The sequence below is a fragment of the Neodiprion pinetum genome, chromosome 4 (assembly GCF_021155775.2).
Source record: "Neodiprion pinetum isolate iyNeoPine1 chromosome 4, iyNeoPine1.2, whole genome shotgun sequence".
Classification (NCBI taxonomy): Eukaryota; Metazoa; Arthropoda; class Insecta; order Hymenoptera; family Diprionidae; genus Neodiprion; species Neodiprion pinetum.
The window spans coordinates 8818270-8840946 of record NC_060235.2 but is presented as its reverse complement, the minus strand read 5'-3'; the positions used below and the strand labels follow the sequence as shown (position 1 = coordinate 8840946).

At 37.0% G+C, this 22677-nt stretch overlaps 1 protein-coding gene across 1 annotated transcript in view; it reads left to right on the top strand.

Moving 5' to 3' along the window:
- The first annotated feature begins 516 nt into the window (after positions 1-516).
- The window catches only part of LOC124217208 (uncharacterized), a 52955-nt gene continuing 30794 nt past the window's right edge, over positions 517-22677 (top strand). The window contains exons 1-6 of the mRNA XM_046622604.2: positions 517-555; positions 9382-9542; positions 9754-9888; positions 13893-14126; positions 19538-19634; positions 20149-20347. Of these exons, the coding sequence (XP_046478560.1) occupies positions 9384-9542; positions 9754-9888; positions 13893-14126; positions 19538-19634; positions 20149-20347 (824 nt within the window). The 5' untranslated portion in view covers positions 517-555; positions 9382-9383. The remainder of the gene's footprint in view (positions 556-9381; positions 9543-9753; positions 9889-13892; positions 14127-19537; positions 19635-20148; positions 20348-22677) is intronic.

The window sequence follows — 22677 nt, the reverse complement described above, 5'->3', positions numbered from 1 at the left end:
TATATAATAGAACATTGAGAGGATACTGTCTTTCACAGATATTCGTGTTTGATCGGCAAAGAAAGAGTTAGACCGGGGAGGACACCATTTCTCTTTCGCCACTGGAAGAGCATATTTATATTTTTGTTCAATCTTTGCATGTGGGCTTACTGATAATGGACATAGAGTGGCGACACGTCTTTTGTGCACGTTGTGCGCTCCAGTATTACTATATTTCAGGAGCAGTGGCAGTAAAAACCTAAGTTCACATGAGCGTGATTAAGTGGTAACCAATAAAAATGCTTGAAATGTATTGTTTATTAGATTTTAAGCATTTTGATTGGTTTCCGCCTGACCGCGCTCTGCGCCGCCGCGCCTACGTGAACCTAGCCAAACGCTGCTCGACAAGCGCAGCCGAGAGTTGATCGAGTGGTTCACAGTGGATTTTATTTCTGTTGATGTTTGCTTGCGATTCGTGAGTTGCATAGTTCCCATCTGTGGTTCCGATGGTGCTAATAAGCCTTCTTTTAATCGTCTTCTTGTGATACCCGGCAATGATAACCCCGTTTTGAACAGGTCGGTGTACCGACAACTATATGTATTTTTGTCTAACAGTCATCCGGCTGTACGCCGATGTCTCGACTGTATTTTAAGAACGAAATTGTTGATGATTTGGAAGAATATAAACCAAAACAACGTTTACATAGTAGATGCTAGCGTACGGCCATTTAGTTAGTTATCAGCTCTCAACAAAACCTGGTCAACACCCAATGATCATAACATTTGAAGGACCAAAGAACACTGCGGTACCGAGTGTCGAAAATCAGTACTACTAATTCTGCGCTGAAATCTGGGCCAACTTTGTTTTCCGGAGTTTCATCTCTTTCTCTCTTACTTCCTGAGTAACTACAGTACGTTTACGTCATTTAGCGGGCAGATTTCATGACGTTCCTAAGAGTTTCACAGGGAACTGTGACGCCAGTGTTGCCATTCTGTGAATACTAATTTCTCAGTACGGGCCCACGAAATCTCTTAAGTATCAGGACCTAATTCGTGATTAAATTTGATGCCCATGGATGGTATGTTGTACATCCATGTATACGTTTGTCCTGTGCAATATAATCTAGATGTACAAATAATTATATAAAAGTGCATAAACAAGAAGAAAAAAATTGCGCGAGTCTTACTGTAGTCGCCAATGATGTGTAACATCTAACCTGGCGAACGCGCAAATTTAAAAAAAATTTAAATTCATAAAATATACCGAGCGTTAACATGTTACACATCAAAAATTTGAATAGCGTGCGCTACTCCCTATTTCCGGTGACACATTCCGTCGCATTCACCAAATTAGTTCCACCCTTAAGCTAAGACTCCATGTATGCGTTGAGCTCCGGCAAATGCTGCGGTGACCAATCAGGTGCCCGGCGCAAGTCCGGCAGCGGTAACCTCCGGCATGCCGCACCGCACTGCGTTGAGATCAAAATATTTTAATTTTTCCGCAGTACCGCACGTCATTCGGCTAAAGTCGAGAACCTTCGGGGCCATTCGGAATCTGGCAAAGCTCAAATCATGGCTCGAATAATAGTCAACGCGGCGTAGGTTATGTCGTATAAAACAGTTTATGAAAACAAACCATCAATAACATCAACAAAAGATTCCACTATGGAATATAATTGTGATGACGTGAATGAACTTGTAATTCATTGCGTGAGAAACCGATCGGAATTATGCGATAGAGTATTCCTTTCTTTTAGGTTATGTAGCTATCGTTTATATACATTTTTACGACGCATCTTCGATTTCCGTATGCGGCGTGGCGCTAAAGTCTGCCGCGTGCATGGAGTCGCCTTCCGCATGCGTTTGCCGGAACTCAACGCATACATGGAGCGTTGGCTTAAGGTCCCAGCGTATATTGTACAGATCTGTACGGAACAGTGGTCCCATCAAATGCTGCATACCGAGCGATAAGATAGTCACATATCAAAAGTTGTTAAGATACGTGACATTTTCTTTGCCACTTTGAAAATTTCTTAACGATACTTTTCTTTTTCTTATTTCTTAGCGACAGATCGAAATTCTTAAAATCTGAACAAATTTCTTTAATAGTGGCAACTCTGTCGTGCCCGTATAAAGGAACGTGCTTGCAGTGCTGCCAGGACTGGAAGTGAAAACGGAACATGCCCTTAGTCTCCATTCTATCCCATCCTCTTTAAATTGTAAGCGCATTAGCGAGTCGGTAACTGTAGAGCAGTGCCATTACCCCCACGAAGCATCGAGAACAAAAGATTTAGTAATTTCTCTACGATTGACATGATTTAACTTCAGGATAAATTTCTAAAAACAATCCTGAAACCAATATAGTTACATCTAGGTAACTAAAAAAGTGCTCGCGGCATACAAGGAATTTTAAAACACTGATTTTACATCAGAAAGAAACAGAGTCACCGGGAGTTTTTTAGAATAAGATTCACAATAAGCCTGATTGCTCTTCATAAACGACTATTTTGTCACATTTTTGACGTGACTGCAGTTAGTCTCATATCACCTGAGAGTTTAAGCTCTTTAGCAGATTACTTTTTTGAGATTAAGTTTATCAAACGGTGCGGTAAATTCGTTCTTTAATTATAACAATTCTCAGATAAAATAATACATGATTCAAATTTGTCTCGTTTACACATACGTATTTAATTGAATACCTGACCCACATTAATTGCAAGTGAAACTTGTTCATATATGAGATGTACGTTTTTCAATACTGCAATCAATTTCATCGGGCTCGAGCTTCCAAATAAGTATACACGACTGGTTATGAGACGCTTCAAAGTAAAACCAAATTTGCACGTATGCAGATAACGTTGGAGAGCTCATATGAGAAGCGGATGTATAGGTATTTGCGTACTGTATACATAAACTGTGAGGAATTTGTAAATTTTAGATTAAACAGAAATAAAATGGACTTGACAATTTTTCAATTCATTGCTATAAAGTAGGGTATAAAAATTTGGATGCATTGATTTCTTTGGAAAAACGGTAAGTATCCGTGCAAAAATTTCACTACAGTGAAGCCACACATAAATTATGGTGTTCGCGTGGACCGTTAGTCACTTCACTAGACCTCCACTTGAAGAGAAATTTCCAGACAAGATTGTGTCACGTTTGGATATTAGTTTGATGTTATATAGAGTGTATCACGGAGATAAAAATTTCCGCATTGTTATGTATCGCATTGTTCAACATCTTTAACGAAGTTTTGCTTATTAAATATTGTACATACATTCGCAGTATATAAGATATTTCTGAATGCGACTCAAATTTTACATGTGAGTTGTAGTAGAATGTTGAATAAAAAAAAAAAACTCATGTTTGAAGGTTTTTTTCGAGTGTATGTATTAATTAATGGTGTGAATGTGCGCTTATCAAAAATACCTTATATTTGTGGACGTTGACTGAAGATACATTTAACTCTGTGTATAGGCGTGACGTATATATTTCTGAATTATTCATTTGTTACAATTCGCGACTTTGGCTCATCTTCCGGCCCAGTTTTATAGTGCAGGGTTCCTTCCAGTCATGCAAGCTATAATTAATCGCCGAATAATCAATACATGTCGATACGTGCCTTTCTTATATTCTTGTCACTTGAAGCATTACGAACGTGTATATATACCTATGTATACCTAATAGTAATAATAATAATAATCACAACAACAATCACAACCAGTCCCTCCATACCCTTTCGGGTATGTATCCATAAGTGGATAGCTTTTACGGGGTAAGTGAGAGTTGAGTTGGTGACCGTTGTTATACGTCTGTAGTTGTCTTAAGACATTCAACAGAAACACCTCTATTCGCACAGGGGACAGGCAAACTGCAGAAAACCTTGCCTAGGTCTATCCGGACTGAGGATGGGTACAAACCTCAGATAACCGGTTTCGCGCCTGAACGACGTGACCCGTCTTACAATTGTTGCAAGCTGCTATTCAGGTACTTCTCGACACTTTGGGGATTTGCACCTAATTTCTTCTTTTCCGCAGGCTCATATATCCTAGTAGGATTTGTAATACACCGAGAATGACCTGGATAGCCTTCCTAGGTTATTCACTTATTGAGCTTTTACAGGGTTGCGTTTGAGCTTCATGTTGGACTCTTGTGTGCTCTGCCTATTTAAGAGGCTATTTTTTTAAATAAATCTAAACGCGGCCCTGGATCGAGGGATTGAAAGGCTGCAGCTTAATGATATTATTCCGTGTTTACAGAGATTATAATTAGGCATAATGACACATTACACCAAAGAAAGAATGCCATCTGATTTTTAAATATTTGCTCGGAATTTAGAAGATCTACGAAAACCAGTTATTTAATATGTACACCAATTTTGTCAATAATTGAATGAATTAGTTATAATCACAATGATTATAAAACATGAAGTAACATACACAATATGTTTACCAACTGGAAGTATGAAAATTAATAAAATTGTTATGCGGCGCGCCTTTTTCGTTGTGTACCTCCATTATGAAGGTATACCTATATAGTAATTATAAATTGTCACAGAGTGCTAATAGCCAGGAATTCCTGCTCCAGGGCTCGGTTGCAATGGGGGAATACAATCTCGGCGAGATGAGTCTGCAGCCCTCATCCGTCCTTAAATTACCATTTAATTGCCTGCGCACGAAACGGATTCAACCACGTCGAAATAGCATCTCGCTTCCTCTATTTGTACCTCGAGGCGAATTCACGCGCCGAATATTACAATTACAAAATATATTTCACTCTGGCAATATCGCGATCTATAGAAATAAATTATTTCTCATATTAAACAGTGGAAAATTATTTTACTTCTTCTCTTGACTTTTTATGACCCGTTTAGTTAGTCGTTGTGCATCGTCTGGTTTCATTATAACGTCCAACGTAGATCAACCTTGCTCGGCAATTTTTACTCTTTAATTTTTTATATATTTTTTCAAATTTGATCGGCAGCCGCACTGCATGAAATTGTAGCCTAATAACGATCGCTAATAGATTACAAAAATTTCTGAACGGACTTTTTACAAAATTGGACTTTATTATTATTATTTCTTTGATTCGTTATTCTCAACTCACAACATACGTATGTGATTAATAATTTGAATCTTAAATTCGTACAGCGTTAGAAGACGCATGAAAGATAACACTATTCTTAAAAATCAACAAAGTATCGCAGTATCGAACAAATTGAAAAAATAGGGAGGTTGTAAATATGTAATAAAAAGTTCTTTGTCACCTTCAATCGATATCGTTAGATGAAAATTGTAATACATATACACCAAGTCAAGTCAACAATATTTCTCTGTATAAAATTCTAAGCATTTTATTAGTGTGAAAATACGTAAGTAACGCTACCAATGATTCTTATAGTAATGATGGTTTCAACTAATCAGCGAATTAATGTTGTAATCCCCTGTCGCTGAAATTGTGCACAAATCACGCAAACATAACCTCACTTTTCAGTTTCAAGATTGAATATATTTTCGTACCACTCAGTGTACTGATATTATTTTGTTGTGAAATTTATAATCTTTATCAAACACACAACGAGAGCCTTGTTTTCGGTGATACCTACCAGTATTCAAAAATATGTTCGTTATTTAACATAATTCCGTCGAGAATAGTTCTCCATTGGATCTCGAGTTAAAATCAGAATATCAATATTTTTCTCTGTATTATTTGGTCGGTGACTTGGTCTAAAGGTTTACAGGAACGAAAATATAGTAGAGTCGTAAATTTTGATATTTTTGAGTGTTAACATGTATCGTTTTCAATGATTTCGTGATCGTGTCACCTTTACTTGATTTCTGGTCACGATGTGGGACGTTGAAGGTCGGTGATGAAACGTATAGGTATGTCGTACCTAAGCATATTATTAACCCTCTTGATCGTTGAAAAGACCCGGGGGTATGATGGTGTTCGTTCAACTGTGAAGATCTACACAGAAGCAAAGGCTGCTAGTGCGACGGCAGGCGACGTCGCCGAGCCAGTCTCGGGGTTGTCGACGTCGTCCTGAAGCTACGGGTTTGGCAGTCGCGTGTTCAAGACGCCCGGTGAGCAGTGGAATCAAAAATTGCAGAATGTAGCCCAGTCTTTGCTGGACATATCCGGTGATTATTATCTCTATGAACGTTTCGTATACAGTGCGAATTTCATATTTGACCTCATTTTCAGTAGATGCAGTCGAAGCAAAAGTTGGCAAGTTACGAAGTCCGAGCAGGACGGTTTCATTGCAGATCTTTGGATTGCGATTCGAGAATTTGATAATCAGGTAAGTATTGCGCCTTTAGAGTATTTTGCTCCTACGTTTCAACGGCTTCGCAGAATCATGCATTCCGCAACCTTCGACGGTCCAGGCTTTTAACTGGTTTGTACGATTTATGCTTTAGTGGTAGATTGTACGAAAAAATAGTGGCGGAGCTGTGCAAAAATTCATTCGAAATAAAGTGTTTCAAAAAACCAGGTTTTCGAAATTCTAATTCATTAGTATATTATAGTATCTAATAATTTATTAACAGATTCTACTTCTGTTATCTTTTATTCTATTGGCATATATTTTGTTTTCTCTCGGATTTGTCCGTACCATAATATGGATAAATTATAATGTAAACCGTAAAATGGGTAAAAACACAAAACTAGTAACGTCTATAAAAAGGTCATACAGATACGGCAGGTACCCCCTTTGTCAAATGTGTACGATGAAAGATAAATAAACTTATCATTATTATTAGTATCTAATTGTGAAAACGAACAAGGCTCCGAGTGGACAAAATCGTGGTGCCATTACTTCAAAAGTTTTCGATATTAGCACAATCTTACGAGGTGTTCTTATTGAATACAATATTTGAAGATATTGTACAGAGTACAGGAACAAAATTTTGACCGGAAAAATTTTTGCCAAATATTAGATTTTAAGTTGTTAGAAAATAATTAGATTAAAAAGATATTTTACAAAATGGTTGCAGCGATTAAGTTTTGCTTGGAATTTATAGTCAAGGTGTTGAGAAAATAGTATCAATTCTTGAGTCATTGGCAAGGGAAAGTCAATAATTTTGCCCTTTGCGAGGCATGTGGTGTCCCCATATACATGCTCCTCACGAGTCTCATATAAAGTCTATTTCTGCATGGTGTAATAAGATTTTCCGCTGATAGCTCGTGGGGTTTCCTGATTCAAAGGGCTGAGACGATTAGTCATTTTCCGGATTTTCGTTTTATTCCTAATCGTTGATTTACGCACGGTTCGCTTTATACCGCGATATTCCGTGGGAATGTTCCACGATCAATTTAATGTAGGGCAAATCCGCCTGCATTAATGCAATTCGGCGTACATTTTACTGACATCCGCCTGCGTTTCGGCAATTGTAAGTACATCTATCCATCGATATTGATATCATTGTTCATGATTGGCCGACTCATCATTCTCTCCAATCACGGACCACGATACAAATTCCGATAGGTTAAACGTACTCGGAGTTGTATAAATGCAGGAGGGTTTACCGTATGTCATATTGTCCATCGGTTCCATAAAATAGCCCGGTAGATTGAACTTATAGGATTGATGCGTGTAAATATTTGTAATTATACAGAAGCAATGCAGTTGCCACTCGCCTATTGGTAGGGTAAACTATCCATCCATATATCTTCCGCGAAATTGGTAATGCAATATGAAAAAATACGGGGACCAAGTAGAGCTGATAATCTAAAATAATGAATAAATTTACCATCAACGCTGCCGTATCTAATTTAATCAGTGAATCTAGCGGTTGATGGCTGACATTACGCATACCTAAGAGCTCACTTCGTATAATTCCCAAGGATTTAGAGGCCGTAACATCCGAATGATGTACAATAAGATATAACGTGTTACTATACAGGGTAGGTTATATCTGACAAATGTCCTATACAACCTATTGTGAGGCTATGAATTCGTAGTAAGACGACGGTATATAAATAAGTTTGCAAATGTCGCTGTCTCAATATAAGGCGTGTAATAAGGCTTTTGTGGTTAACTGGACCAGATTTTTAGTTCTATAACTAGTATTATTATAATTTGATTGAAGTTGTCGTGAAGTTTCCAAGCTAAGAAAACTTTCACTAGATAATTTGGAAATATTTTTTGTTCAATTGATATATTATGAGATAGACAAGTTCGCATTTCTATGAGCTTTTTTATGCGATTCTAGCCGTCATTTCGCTGAAGCAATTTCAATTAGAAATAACAGGAGAGAATTATTTTTTCCATCGAGTAGACTTGAAAAAAACCCGGATACATTGGACAGCCTGCAATATTAGTGGAAAAAGTTATAAAGTGGTAACTTCACTGTTTTTGAGATAAATGATTGAAATAATCGTGAGATTATAAAAAAAATTTCTCGGCCAAAAATACCTTTCTCATGATAAACACTTGTGCGATGACACTTCTGAGGCGTTCGAAGTAAATAAATAAACTAAACATTCATTAGCTAGAAGTTTATGCTCGCCGTTAAGATTTTGTGTATGTATTCGTGTCACTTTCAATTTTCCATTTAGAAACCATTGAAATTTTGTAGAACAATTGCGCAATTGTAGATTGTACGAAAAAAATTACTTTTTCAATTATTTTAGGCTAGAAACAGTGGCTAATTTGTAACAACCAGCTAAAATTATACAGGAAAGTTCGTAGGAAACTGGCTTTTAACTTCTCATTACTATTTTTTTTGAAGAAAGAGAAACGTTCAGCTACTATCGAGATATCATTATAATCAGCCCGAAAATAAAAGCTGATTTTTCACTAGATTCCGACACTTCAAGGTCTAGAGAATTACCTCCGACTACTTTCGGACGCATGCTGTGTATGTGTGTGCGTGGGTGTGCTATGGGATTAATTTTTTGTTCAACATCTGGTTCTAACCAGTAGACGAATGTGGATGATTTTGGTCTCAGCCGACGGGACTTTTGTGACCTTAGAAGTGACAAAATACGGTTTTGTAGTTGTAGATTTATTTGAATAGGAGAATGAGAAAAAAAATTAATTTTATTTGTTAATGTCTTATGAGCTGGAAATGTATCCTGGCAGGAAGTTCTTAAGCTGACCCTAATCAGTTCAGCCAAGTTAACCACTTGTTTTATGCTCAAATTTGACGATATACCAACTATGAAAACCGTACGTCCATCTTCGAGACGACTTCGTTAAAAAAACGTAAAGTAATTAAAATTAGTTTCCGTAAACGCCATTGAAATACAGTGTGCAACAAAACATATCTGAATGTGTCCAGTTTGCGAGGAAGGCTTTACGGAGAAAAAAAAAAAAAAAATTAGCACACCTGCATACAAAATATAAGTTTCTTATTTATTAATTTCAAAACACATTTTGGGTTTCAACATTGACAGCAGCGATGAAAGAGGCACCGGAATATCCGGGGACTTCGTACGTACCGGAAGTTGAAGAGGCTGCGCGCAAATCGCGAGAACGTCGGCTCGTCGAAGAAGGAAATGCGGTGTGGGAACAGCGCAAAGAGGAGCTTTCGCGTCAAAGGCGTCGAGACCAACAGCAGGTATTCTATTTCTATATCACTGGATGTTTGTACCGCCGCTTTGGGTTGAAAATTGGAACAGTCGAATTAGAAAAGAGTCTCTGTGACAGGGCAAATTACTTAATTCCTACGATCTTGTGATTATCCCACGATTTATCGATCTCCGGCTGTTTCTTCTTTCGCCTTTTCCGATCATTTGTCATTATCTAACCGCGGAATTGGTGCTTTTCAGCTAAAAAAAATGCTGGCGCAGTATCATCCTTGGGGAAAGCCGGGGGGTGGCGCTCCCTGTGCGGCAACCCTCCGCAAAAAGAACGTTCGATTGTATTCGCCAGAACCGCCTCGCAGAATTCACAGTTCATTCAGGGTACGTACTTGCTTTCAAACTGTTCTATTCATATTTTCCATAGTTATTCCCCATGTAGATATTACGTGCAATCATATATGGTCTTCGACATAGGTCTGCGAACTTCGTTTCTAAAACCGTGATCACGGTGAAGCCAATGTTCTGAATTTTAGACGCTGGCGCTAGTGAGGGAGAGGTCTACTTATTGTATCCTCTTTTTTGCAAACCGCGGCCTCCGAGATTGCAGTGCTCCGGTCTTTGGTGCACAAACTAAGAAACACAGGCTTCGATACGGTCGCGCGACGTTCTATAGTAAGGGGCTCGGAGTGCCCAAACCTGCGTAGAAGTCCGTGTGTGCAACCCAGGAAGTCATATTAGGGAGCAGACATATCTCCCTGTTATGTCGGATGGCAAAAGTGGAACAGATTTGTGTACAAAGTTCGTAGTACCGATAGCACCGCGCGCAGCGCTGGTTTCGTTTGTTGCATCCGGAATAAAACGCGATGTTATTAGTGTTGCCAGCCATTAGGCGCAGTGCAACAAACGATGGCAGCGCCGCGAATAGCGCTATTGGTACTAAATGCTTTTCAGCAAAATGTGGTGCACTTTTGTAACGTGGAGATATGTCTCTTCCCTAATATTACTTTTTAGTGCAACCAATGACTGACTACATCTCTGCAGCATCACTCCGCATTTTCAGGAGCCTGTAAAAGCACGACACGTAGTCAAAAAGGAATGTCGTATCTACTTAGATCAATCGTTATATACGTAAATAATCAGAGCCCTGCAAAATTTCTTCAAGGAATTGCTAAGTGAACGAGTTTATGTATTTCCAACGTATGGTGGTGGGCTGGCCTGTTATGTTCTTCGCCCTATTGCAGCACATCCATTGCAATAATACCAGAGGTTAAAAATGTTGGTTTCTTATGTGGAAGTATACACTTAAGTTGTTATTTGAGTCGAATGAAAGTAACCTTGTCACATTGAAGAAGCGTTTAAAATAGGGAGAAATGCGTACATCTCGATGAACGTGAGAAATATGAAATTTTTGGGTTTAAAATATATTTTTATGACTATTTCTTAGGGTGATAAAATAAACAATAAAGTGTTTCATTCTATAGGTTATAACACATAACATAAATTTTTTCACCGTACTTTATGAAGCGGCTTTGACAGATAATGCGAGTCAACAAGTGTAATTTTCATCAAAAATGCCATTTTTCGATCGAATATTTCGCGATCCTAACGTGATTGAAAAAAATGGGTAACGTCATTGCATTGAACCCACCAGAATACGGAAATGTCGGAAATATACTAAATCGTTTATTAGACGGTTTCTCGACAAAATTTTTCAGGGCTGTGTAATCGATATTGACACTGATTAGTTTGATCAGCACATATATAAGCTGATAATCACAGGAAATTTTAGAGAAAACATTTGTTCTACAAATTAGAGAAATGCGATTATTTTATTGATCGGCAAAAGATTATCCGGAATTCCTGATTAATATAATTGGAGCAACGATTAATCGATTCATCGAAAAAAAATCGAAGTTTACGATTGTCAATTAATCGCACAGCTTTAGTGTGAAATATGTATCGAGTATTAAAAGGCGCTACTTCTGCTGAATTTACGTTAGAATCGCATAGCTATCAGCAAATAAAACCTAGGTAATTATGCGGACGAAGTTTAGGTACGTGTATAAAAATAAACGATTCTATCGGTGAAAGCAAAAAACTTTATTCAAGCAATTTTTATGAGATCTTTCAAAAAGTCAGTAGTTTAACTTGAAAATATTTCTGGGGAGTATTCGGTAATTTATCATTTTTATACCTTCTTTCGAAACCCTTGACGAAATCTTTTGGGGATTTCTAAGAGCATTCCAATTTCGATGTAGAAATTCGTAAAATATCAGACGTTTTTGCAGGTAGGAAATTATGCGGACAGAGATAGATTGATGATGTACAGTCGATCACGCAATGTCGTTAATTACAGTGGAACTCGATGATCACTAATCAGGGCTGAATGGTTCGTTACTACGTTCGACTAATTTTATGGAACCTTACAGTCAAGCCGAGTTCGATGAATTCCAGTTTTGGTCAGAGTGAAATCATTGGAGTCAAGTCTTGAATAAGTATGTTTCTCGTGTAATGAAATTACCCCGTGCAATTAAGGATATTCGAAAGGTTTGCGATTATTTTAGAAATTCCTAATATTTTGATGTTCTTCTTTCTAGAATTTCGTAAACTGTTGAGGTACGGTGCAATTTTATTTCCTGCCGCGAGTCGATATATTAGACGAGACTGAAGTGAAATTATCCAGAAACAGTGAAAACTATGCGCTTTATGGTTTTATATCGATCCGTGTACTCTCTTGCAAATATTTTCGTCTGAACGTTACTTACGGTCATCGGATCAGCGTTTTCATGAGAAATATTTCGAGACACTTTTTTCAGTGACTATCCAAAATATCTTGAATCATTTTATATTTTGTTATGTCCAGACTCTGAGCGTCTGCGCAAGCAAGCCTGTCGTACTTTATAATTGTTATGTTGACACATAAAGAAGACTGCGACCCATAGAAAGTGCAAAATTTAAAGTTTTTTTCAATGTTAGATATGAGGTTGTAAATCAGGGCTTCATCTTTGGCTGAGAAAAACAAGAATAATTTGAATCTCTATTTTATTGTTATAGAAGAAATATTGCTGTATATTACCTATACATGTGATATATGAATATGAACGAGCGAAAAGAATCCCGTTCAAGTGTTTGTCAAGTCTGAATTAATAATCCGATGTAGGGTTATTATTTTGTACACAAGTAAATTAATAATATCAAAATTGTTTCATTTGCTGGTATTAGTATGAAATAAATGCAATGGTAGGTATAAGCTTATTTTTTCACAGCGATCGAGCGATTCGATATTCTTTGTCGTTTAAATTTACGATTATATAATAACCAGCAAATTTCGATAAGCGAGAATTTCCTTCAATTCGACCGAAATAGGAATAATAGTAGTGTCAAATATTTCCTTTAACCTGTGAGAAAACCACGGTGCAGGGTGTAATTGAAGTAGAAACTCGGGATCTGGGGCGGGTCGAACGAGAACCGAGGAGTGAGTAGAGTCAGCTATAGCTCATCTCGAGAGGAGATAGCTCGCGATTCCTACGTTTCATATCTTGAAAGTGCTTGTAGAGCGACGTCCTCCGAAAGCACTTGACGAATGTTTCCGCACGTTGCGAAAGCAGGAGATGTGGGTAACACGAAATAAATGTTTTTTCAAATCTCACATCCGTTGCCAACCAAGATACATGCAGTGTGTGTTACATGATATAGGTATATACCAGAATATTTCGTGGAAATGTCGTATATAGGCAGTTTGAGGAGGTTCCACGCTCTCGCTGAAAATGATAGCAAAATTCTCAAATAAAATTTGTTCGTTAGTTCCAATGAAAACAAGTTGATGTTAAAATGTCACAAACATTAGGGTGTTGGTTTGCGAGTGAATCTATTTCACGGTACATCGTATCGTAGTCGCAGAAGCTCGTCCCCGATAAAAATAAGTTTGTCGAAAGTCAAAAGTTCGATTTGATAAATTCTTTGAACTTTTTGCAGTAATTTTATGATACTCGTCACATTTGCTCTGGTTTTTTCGGGAATCTTATCACCATTTTTTAGTGATTACATACTTTTTGGTTATCAACCGATCAGTTGAATCGATTTTCTGGACTAAGATACGTCGGCTTCTTCGTTGGAGACATTTTCTGGCATGGTTGGATAGAATATTTCAATTGAACCGGGTGAATTGTAAGCGCAAAACCATTTCGCGGTCAATGAATGTCATCAACACGCATCATAAATCTACCTGCATTTATGCAATTCAAGATTGGCCGACTCCGTGTAACCTGAATTGCATAATTGCAGGCGAATTTACACATATGTCAAATCGTCCATGTGACATTTCCACGACATGACCCGGTACGTAACAGGAATGAAAATTGCACAACCCACCGACATATCGCCAGCTACGTTCTCGTTTCGCCGACGATATCTTGAAATATGTTTTGCGAAGGAATCGAAACCCCAGGGCACGAACGATCGCACGAGGATTTTCCCTGATGGCGAGGTTCCTGCGACGGCTCCTCGCCGGGAAGCGAGCTCCAGTTACCCCAAAAATCAACCTCTGGATCAATTGGCTGAGGAATCGTACCGCAGGAGGCCGGAAAGACAGCAAAAGCACCGATATCGCAGACATCTTGGTGACGTGTTTTTTTACAGAGTTTTTTAGAGAAAAAGTCCGGGTACACCAGCACTACCAGAGATTTTCATTTCACGAACAACTTTCTTTACTACATTCTAGGGTGGTCCTCATTTAGAATGGTGACGAATTTATTCCGGATCACCCCACCGAATCAACTATAAATAATTCAAAAACAATTCACAATTTTTTTCAGATTTTTATATCAACTGTAACCCGTGACTGTAAGAGGAAGGATTTCCCAATTTAAAATACACGTGTTTCGGATATGTTCTTAGTATATATTTTACTGTAAGAGTAATAATGTTCGAAAAAATCCACGAATGTGAGGTTCTAGTGAGCACTAGTGTTACTATCTGAGAAAAAATTTACATCATCGTACCAGGTAATATAGACAATTGCATTTTTTATAAATAAAAAGAAAAAGTCAAATTTGTAGGGTGTGCAATTCGTCGAGATTGGTTGGTACGATAATGTGAATTTTTTCTCAGATAGTAGCACTAATACACACTAAATCTTCGCAATTACAGATTGATTCGAACATCGTCACTCTTGCAATAAATTATATGCTGAGAATGTATCTGAAACGGGTGTATTTTAAATGGTGATATCCATCCATTTACAGGCACGGGTTAGAATTGATATAAAAATCTGAAAGAATTAGGAAATTGTTTTTGAATTATTTATAGTTGATTTGGAGGGTGGTCTGAAAAAAAATCATCAACACCCTAAGTAAGGACCACCCTACTACATTCTAACCGTAGGATCTACTATTTTTGAAATTCGTAATAGTTCGTAATCACATGTTTTTGAAATCATTGAAAACCGTCCAGGTCTAGGGAAATATTTTTAAGAAATTGTTTAAAATTTGCCAAAATCTCCTAAAGTAATTGAAGATTTTCACGGTCACGTGAAAGTTTTTGGAAGGTTGAAAATTTCATGAAATCTTGTGTAATAACGGTTTAATTTACTTACTCGACTGGTAAGTTGAAAAAACTTCAATCCGAAAATTCGTGGACATCGATTTTCATACAAATCAATTAAGCAGTTCCTAAGATTTTTATTCGGTGAAAATTTCGAGATAACTTCGTGTTTTCTTGATTTTTTACTTAGAAAAAGTTTTCGAAAGTAATTATGAAATTGTTCGGGTCTTGCCTCAATCAAACATTCACATTTGCTTGAACTTGAATATGTAGCTACGTGTCGCATACACTGCGTAATAAAATCTCGGGGACGAGTCCAGAGCTTGACAATGTGCGACTCTTTTTCATTCTTCTTTAATTTTTATTATTCCCTTTTCAAATAAAACCCGCTATCGTGTCACCGAGCTTATCTGACTGTCCACGCGAGTTTTCGAGGAACGAGAGTTTGGTGAAAATGTTTTTTTTTTGTTCTGTGAAATTGCCGGAGCTGCCTCTTAGAGATAAGCCCTGTACACAGACATATACACAGTAGCTGTGTCTTATCGTTAAAAAAAATGAAGGCAATTTCAGGAATTTCGTATTTTCTATGCCAACGTTTCAAGTATTATATTATATATACATACAGTCTGTAGAAATTAATGAGCGAATCCAAGCGACGTAGACGGGTTAAATTTATTTTACTGTTATTCAGTTCTTCAAATTGTACATTATATCCTTATCTCATTTATAAGTAAGAAAGTTTCAAGAATCCGAGTATGAATGATGAGGCTTCTTTGTTGCCTTTTTATAATTTCTCTCCAGAGACTCGTATTAGCTGTCCCGTAATGTGCAATAGTTCCTGTATGGAGAGTTGAAAAAAGTATAAAACGAAGAAGATGAAAAAAAAAAAAAAAAATGGGGATCAAAATTCTTCGTAGTTTTAATTCAGAATTTTTTCTATTTCAATATAATTAGATACTCTCGAGACAGAACGACGCATGACGAAGGAAGAGAAATTGCCGAGAACACGTGATTTTAACGAGAAATTGGTAATTAAACTTTCACAGCTGTAACCACGCGCACAAACTACACGCTGCACCAATATCGAGTTTTCCGACTCGATTATTCCTCCTTATTCTATTTTTAACTTTCTTAATTCGTAGGTAACGATATTTTTCGGGGAAAAATCCACTATTCTCTATTTTTATAATGATTACAATTTCAAAAGAACTAAGACGAAGCATCTAATTTTTTTTTTTTTTTTGCTGTAAAATTTCGAAATTTCTAAGAAACAAAATCAACTACACAGGCAGCGAAAATTCATCTGTTTCTAAAATTTCTCACGTCAAATTGCATTTCTAATAATTACCGAGATCGTTTTATGAGACGGTGTTAATGAATTACGTAGAGATTCTATCGGGTGATGATCGGTTTGACGTATCCCCACATTAGCCCTGAAGGAACTCCGTTTGTTGAAGACATTCGCAGAAAAAATCGAGGTGTTTTTTTTTTTTTTTTTTTTTCTTCAAATATTTGCAGTTGGTATAAATTTTTTTTATGAAAATTTAGGCACAGGCATAAAGCTATGAAGATATAGATTTATGCGAAAAAGATTTTGCTGTAGGGGATATTGGCAGACGAAAATGGAGTAAATTATGTAACACATATCTTTGTTTTGTCGACATTTGTCTAGAAAACGTCGTCGTTACTTGACTAAAATTGGTATAAATATTCTCTGTGTTGGAATACACGTGTTAGTGTCAATATATGCGGAGACTGAGAAGTTATAACACATGGGAATCTTGTGAATGTATACAGGATTTTGAATTTTGAGTTACGAAACCTCTGAGATACGTCCCCTTTAAGAGTTAAATGTGCCGTCAAAGCGAAAGCGGTGTTGTCACGAGAAATCGGACCAATCGATGGATTGGGTTTTGTAACATTTTAGTCTCTGATTCATCGATAAGCTGCGATTGCTAATTTATGTCGTTCAAATTTAAAAAATACATTGATGAACGTTGATACAGAAAATGAGGATAAAAGAATTCTCTGCTCATTCCGTACGAGAAGTTGTACGGAACGATATAATAGATGATATTTTTCTGAAGAATAGAAAACCGAAATTAAATACAATTACAATCGTGTCAAAGGTAACGGAAAATCAGTCTCAGAAAGTAAATATTAATAAAAATTTTTCTCAATCCATGAAGATGGAAAAAAATTTAAGAAATAGATTTCTACAAGCAGTCAAGTGATCTTGATTAAGAGAGTGACAAGACATCGACAACGTTTGATCTTTTTATATAGATTGCATACATTTGTATTCTCAATAATCTGTAACAATGCTAACGAAAAAATCCGCGTTGTGTATTATTCAACCCGTATCGTTTTTAATAGTGAATTTTTTTGATCTCTTCAACTTCACGTATACAGTTTTAGAATAAGAAAATCATCCGAATCGGAAAATCGCTAACACCGTACGATATTCTTCGGAAATGGTCGATGAAGGGGACGTAGAATTCCCACGAGCACGGAGTGAAGTATCGAAGCAAAGTCCGGGTGTATAAGCCACTCGATGAAGAGGGTAGAACTAGGATAATGATGAAAGACGAACAGCGATGCGGAACGAGCATGATCGAAGTAAAGGAGGTTTTACGCTCGGTATAAAGAAGAAGTTTTACCGTACCGCGGAATTTTCACTCTTTGGTCGACGGGGCCAGTTTTGTTCACGTGCAGTTTACGAGAACGGTATTCTCGTAAAATCTTCCATCGGTTACATAAGCACGTAATATATTGTGCATTTACCACCTGCCTGCAGATATTAGTTTATATAACACGGATACACTGACAATAAGCGTTAAAGTATTTTCACACCGGAATATAAACGATGAAATTGCGTTTTTATACGGCCTTGACCGTTCGAATCGCATTTTCAATTGATTGAGATTTTTTTAAGACGGCTATCGACTCAATGCTTGTACCAATGGCCGTGTAACTCGGTCGTAAAATGCAGAACTTATACGAGCCTTGCAGGTACTGTATACACGGTATACGTGGTATACACCCTCTCGAGCAACGCGAGGAGCGTCATCGCCTCTTAAATTAAACAACCGGTACCTGGTTGTATTTTCAACATTTGCGACCGTGGAGTTTTATCGACGAGCCACGTTTTCCGCCCTTCGCTTTGAACACGATTTATTCATGCCGGCCATTTCTCTTATTTCTCCCCCCCCTTACTCTCGAGTATTTTAGTTTATACTGATTGATCGCTTATAGTTGAGTAGATTAACTGGTCAATTTGTTTTTGGAATATCGGTGCGGGTTTTCTTCAATCGAAACTGTTTAATTTACGGGGAAAAATTTCTTTGTGTAAGTAGTTTTCTAATGACAACCATATCTTAGGTGTTCTATCGAGACATCTAAAGCGAACTTGACATCCACTTACTACAATCACTGAGAAAGTTGTTTTCTGTAAAACTTATTTTTTCCCCAAATATTTGACCACCTCCGTCAAAATAGGGGTGAGGCATGGCGCAACATGCGCTTCGTTAAGTTGTCACTTGTCACTGAGAGAAATGTTTGTTTTCGGTTTGTTTCAACCGAACGGATTAAAAAAAAGAAATATATGGTACAGTTAGGTCTTTTACTTCGCCTGCGCGAAAAAGAATTACTTGATTAAATTAAAATTTAGTAACAAAAAAAAAAAAAAAATTCTTTTCCACTGCATTCTATTCTGTGACTGCATAAAGTTTATCTCCGTCAATTTCAAAAGCGTTTACTGTTATCCATGCTTTTATTTTTCGCAATTTCAGAAATTCGTTAGCCTGGGAAAATACTATTTTCAGTTTTCCGATTTTCGATGTGGAATGGATTCGGTCACGTTGAAATTATTTTTCATATTTTCAGTCCAGTAAACAATATTTTAATTTATTGATAGCTCGTAAATTATCCGCGACAGTTGTATAAACAGGTAAAAATTACCTCATTTCACGTACAAAAATTATTCAATTGCGGTCTAAAAACTTCAGTGAATCTATAAAATTGAAATATGTATCAAAAAATGTTATTTTGATATTTGTTTTTGGATGCATTTTCCATATGCGAATAACAATGTAATTAAATAAGCCTTATTATATCAATATAGTGGCGCTCGAGGATGATAATTTTCAGAACTTGTAAAGCATGTTGTTCCGCATCGTCTGGCTTATACGATTAAGGTCTTTGAAATAAAATCTTGGAAATCTGGAACGAACCTTATTTCTTTACAACTTCGCAACTCCAATTTACCACACGTTGCAATATTCACTTATTGTTAGTAGATACAATTTATTCTTCACAGCTTATATACATGTGGTTGTGTTCACTACGATTATACGATTTTACAATTTTTGGTTCGCTGACAAGTATCGTTCGATAATTTTTTCCCACGGTAATTTACAGTCCAATTCCTGTCCCGCCCAAGAATTTTCCTCATTGTCAAACTTGCGATTATGTTATAATTGTTTTTCAGGGTTGGACGATCCGATCGCCGCGTATTGATCGAAGTGACATCGACCCGCTGGCTATTACGGATATGAATAAATTCTACGACGCAAAAGCGACTTACGGTATTACGTTCATGATACTAAAAATGTAGAGACATTGACGTAGCTTAGAAAAACAGTAAATCTTCGACCGCAAGTATGACAACTTTCTCCACTTGGGACCGTTACATCACTGAGAGAAATTTTTAGTTCCGGTTACCGCTCAGTCCTTAACTATTTACATTTTTTACCACAATCGAAAAATATATTTCTAGGTACAAAGTGAAAATTACTTTTGCAGCTGTTACCAGAAAGTCTAGTATCTCTTACCATTCTTTCTCATTGTCATCACTGTTACTATATTTTCTTGCAACTGTTGCGAAAATTTAATGCCTTGTTTAACTAAAAAAGTAGAGTAAACGTCAGAAACTGATTTTGCGTTGCGATTACCAAAATGATCGACAATGGCGCAAAATGGTTACGCGTACCTCGTTTTCCGTCATTCCAACAATATGCAAACAGTTTTTTCAACGATACCTGTTTTACTGAATATATCAGTCACCATGTTTCCATCGTTCATTCTTTTTTTTCGTTGCAGGGATAAGTCCCGATCCTTATCCGGGACCAATGCCGCCTTTGGATCCGAAGAATAGATACAACGAGGACGTCGAGGTTTACAAACTTACCGGCGGCGTTGAATTGGTACCATTGCTCACAAGCAGTAGGTACCAATCGCATCCTCAAGCCATTCGTTACCTCGCGACAGACGCCACGAGGCCGGGTTACACCCTCGAATCGTGAGTATCGCAGTACCGTGAAATCAATTAATTATTACGAATTATTTACAGCACATGATACGTACACCTTTGCTCTGCGCGGTTGATACTAATTTCTTTGAAGCCGGTCGTATGAATTGAATAAAAAGAAAATTGTTTCCGCCAGTCACAAATGACGTTTGAAAAATCGGTTACTGCTTTCAACTGATTTCTTCAAGACTAACGATAAGAAGGATTCGCGCGCTCTCGGATTTTTGAATATATTTGATGAATATTGCTGACTCAGACTTCACCGTTTTTGACTTTATCCGCGATTGAACAGATTAAAACTAGTTCTATTTTTTCAATATGACAATTAATATTTCAAGTTTTTATTTTAATTTTTTTTCACGTGTTTAAGTTATTTTCAATTTTTACATTTAATGTATATGTTTTCAAAATAGTCATTGATTGTTTGTGGAACGCGATTTTTTTTCATGGGCCGACATTTGAACTTCAATTCACCTTACAGGTCCCAGATTACACGATCTTCGAATTTGAATGTGATGTTTGAAATTGTTTTTGATGTTGTTCTTTTTAACTCTGGTACATTTTTATGAATGTTTTTATATTTCCTAAAGCCAAAATTGTAAAATTATTTCCTCGATTCACAAATGACGTTTGAGAAAGCGGTGACTGCTGTCATCTCGTTTTTTAAAGATGTATTCCTTTGCTTTGTGAAACATAGTTACATTTTTGGATGATCAGTCATGGGTATTGTATGAATGAGTGAACAATCAAGAGACGTAGAATTAAGCCAAAAGTCTTATCGGCTAGTTTGCAAAAACATTGTCTACATTGGGTCAATATTGGAGCTGAACTGTATACAGGGCAGTACGTACCGTATTGACCTGAGTTTGATCCTTGAACTCTCGGATTGGGCCCGCGATTTTTTATGTGATTGTTCTCACTGTTACGTCCGTGGACGTCGTTTATTCGTCGGGGAATAGAATTAGCGGAGTCGGCAAAAAGCGAGTGGCGTGGGCCAGAATGGAAACAGGATGACAGGAATGAGACGATAAGGTTGCTGTAAGGATCGTGGGAGAGTGACGAGATTAGGGAGACGTTTTTTTCTTCTTACTGTTTTCAAGCTTTTTTCGAAAAAAACTTTTTTTTTAAATTTAGAAGTGGGAGTCATTCCACCATGGATGCTTGCTGAAACATTTTCGTACATCACGTCGTATTTTTAAAAATTTTTTTAAATTGTTCGGAACCATTTTACCATTTGCAATTTTGTTTTATCAGCAAAATAAAGAAGAAAAAAAATCTCTTGAGAAAAATCTATAAAAAATTTCAAAAATCCAGTGTGCCATACGAAAACTTGTCAGCAATCATTCGTAGTAAAATGACTCCCGCTTCTAATTTTTTTTGAGCGTTCTTTTTTTCGGAAAAGGCTTGAATCAGTAAGAAGAAAAAATCTCCCCGCTCCGGCTGTAAGCTTAAAAATTTTGCTACCCGAGGCATGATTTATCAGAATTTTTTCAGATTTTTAAATTATGTTGATCAATAAAATCGTTTTAAAAAATTTTATAAAATTCGAAGCGAGTTCAAAAAATCTAAAAAAAAAAAAAAAAACCGAGTACCTTTCGAAGTGAGAAAAATCATATAAAAAATCACGGGCCCAATCCGAGAGGTCAAAGATCAGACCCAGGTCTAAATGGTATTGACTGCCCCATATGTTCGATTGTGTTACAATCCTGCTACTAATAAGGTAGTTAATACAGTGGAAAATATAATTCATTGATGTGCATTAGAATTCGCAAACGATAATACGGTAGAGCGAATCACAAATGCGGTGAGTGATTCCCCGGTAATTCTATCTGATCGTACTATGTACGTTATACATACGAACTGAAGTCCACCTCTAATTGCCTCGATACTGGCTCTGTGGCAATTCCCATTCGCAAGTATACATATAGATACGGAAGAATGCAGATTACCGGTTTGGCATGTTATGTGCCTACGGTTGGATTCAGAAACTCTCACCGAACAAATTAGTAGTTTAACCTTCGCACACATTGTCGATGAAACTAGTCTGCACATGTGGTAAACGAGACTGGTGATTACATTTGTGTTTTCTGGGTTGCAAATGTAGTTTAACGGTGAAAGGAATAAATGTCAGTATAAAATTTCTAAGTTGCAGGATTTTTGGGTATTGTTTATCTAAATCTTGCAGGGGTTTTAGGAGAGATTTTGAAAAACTTTTAATACGTTTTACGGGGCACGAAACACATGAAGAATTTTCATTCAATTTCACTTACCAAATATTTAGAAAGAATTCGAAACATCCGAATGCCAGACTTCTTTTGAGT